The sequence below is a fragment of the Cariama cristata genome, unplaced genomic scaffold (genome assembly GCF_000690535.1).
Source record: "Cariama cristata isolate BGI_N322 unplaced genomic scaffold, ASM69053v1 scaffold21394, whole genome shotgun sequence".
NCBI lineage: Eukaryota > Metazoa > Chordata > Aves > Cariamiformes > Cariamidae > Cariama > Cariama cristata.
In genome coordinates, this window is record NW_009613748.1 from 8,865 (window position 1) to 10,348 (window position 1,484).

General features: G+C 58.2%; 1 protein-coding gene across 1 annotated transcript in view; it reads right to left on the bottom strand.

The window, feature by feature from the left end:
* The window catches only part of MAST3 (microtubule associated serine/threonine kinase 3), a gene marked incomplete at both ends in the record, with an annotated part of 9,635 nt that extends 8,653 nt beyond the window's left edge, over positions 1-982 (bottom strand). The window contains 3 exons of the mRNA XM_009699149.1: positions 391-411; positions 583-655; positions 894-982. Of these exons, the coding sequence (XP_009697451.1) occupies positions 391-411; positions 583-655; positions 894-982 (183 nt within the window). The remainder of the gene's footprint in view (positions 1-390; positions 412-582; positions 656-893) is intronic.
* Between the last annotated feature and the right edge of the window lie 502 nt (positions 983-1,484).

A 1,484-nucleotide genomic window follows, 5' to 3' on the forward strand; every position in this document is an offset into this window, starting at 1 on the left:
TCCAGCTTTTTTCCATGTGACGATCGATGGGTTAAAAATCAGCCGTCTACCCCCATGTGTGCAATTAATTAATTAGTTAAACAGGATTTTGGCGTCTGCCTCTCAAGCAGCGTGGGCTGGGGAGGGGATGCAGCAAGATCTGCCTCTGTGGGGATCCGGCCGAGCATCCATCCTGGACATGTGCCAAGCATCCGTCGGGAAAGCTCAGAGCAGGACTGAGCTGGGGCTGAGCTCGTGGCCGGGGACGGTGGGATGGGAACAGGGATATTTCTGCTCCCGGAGCTGCCCAGAGCAAAATCTCCCACCCAGGGCTGCACAGAAAGCAGGGCCGTGCCGATGCGGAGCAGACATCTCCCCGGACCGCAGCCCCAGCCCATCCCCGGTACTCACCTGTCAGTCCGAGGAGCATGGCTGGGGTGGTGGGAGGCAAACAACACCAGACCGAAAACCAGGGAGGAAGAAAAGCAAAAAAAAAAAAACAAACATCAAAACAAATCACTCGAGGTCACCAGAACAGTCCCAGCTGGTGAATTATAATTATTATTGAATATTAACGGTCTGGGAGGGGGGGTGGGAGCTCACCTGCGAGCGAAGGGGAAGTTGATGGAGGTGCTGGCGGAGAAGTTGCGGGGGCTGTCCAAGGGTCTGCGCCCGGCTGCGGGGAGAAAGGGGGAAAAGTCACCCCGATGTGATGCCCAGGGTGCCAGGGGCTGCTCCTTCGGGGGAAAAAGGGAATAAATCGCTTCCCAAGCTATTCCCTCCTGGAAAAAGCACCCACGGCCAGGAGCCAGCCTGCCGCAGCTAACAAGGTGCGGGAGGGTCCCCTGCCACCCCTCCAAAATGTTTGGGTAATTTTGGGAGATGCTGAACCCATTCCCTGGGACGTCTCTTACCTGTCGGCACGGAGAGGGGGGACAGAGGCCGCGAGAGGGTCGGAGAGGGGGTGCCCACCACTAAGCTCTTCCTATTGCTGCTTCGGCAACTAGGGAAGAAAAAGAGGGAATTAGTTTGGGGAAGCAAAGGGCGGGCAGGGCTGGACGGGCTCGGACATGTTCGGGTCTGGTTGTACATGCCAGGGGACACGGCTGCCGTCACCCCATTGATTACGGATCTCTCGCCGCAGGGAAGATCCATCCCCGGTTCAACCCTGCCGGAGATGGGCCGACGGGGTTATTTTTAGTGATGAACCGGCTTGTCAAGGTCTCACTTCTTCTGGTTTTGGCTCGCTGGGGAGGGCAGAGGCAGGCGCCCCCTTGGGCAACGAGCCAAGGGCAGGAATAGAAAAAAGGGATGTAAAAGGAGGAAGTGATGGAAATGCCAAGCGGCCACAACCCGACCTGCTCCATCGCGTGGAAAATGCCCCCCGGTTCCTGTAAAGCTCCCCACACTTGGTGGTCCCCAGGTCACAGCGGAGAGGGCAGTCGGTCCCCAATCCCCCCGAGACCTTGCGGTGTCGCTGGGCATTTGCGATGCCACGGCAGAGG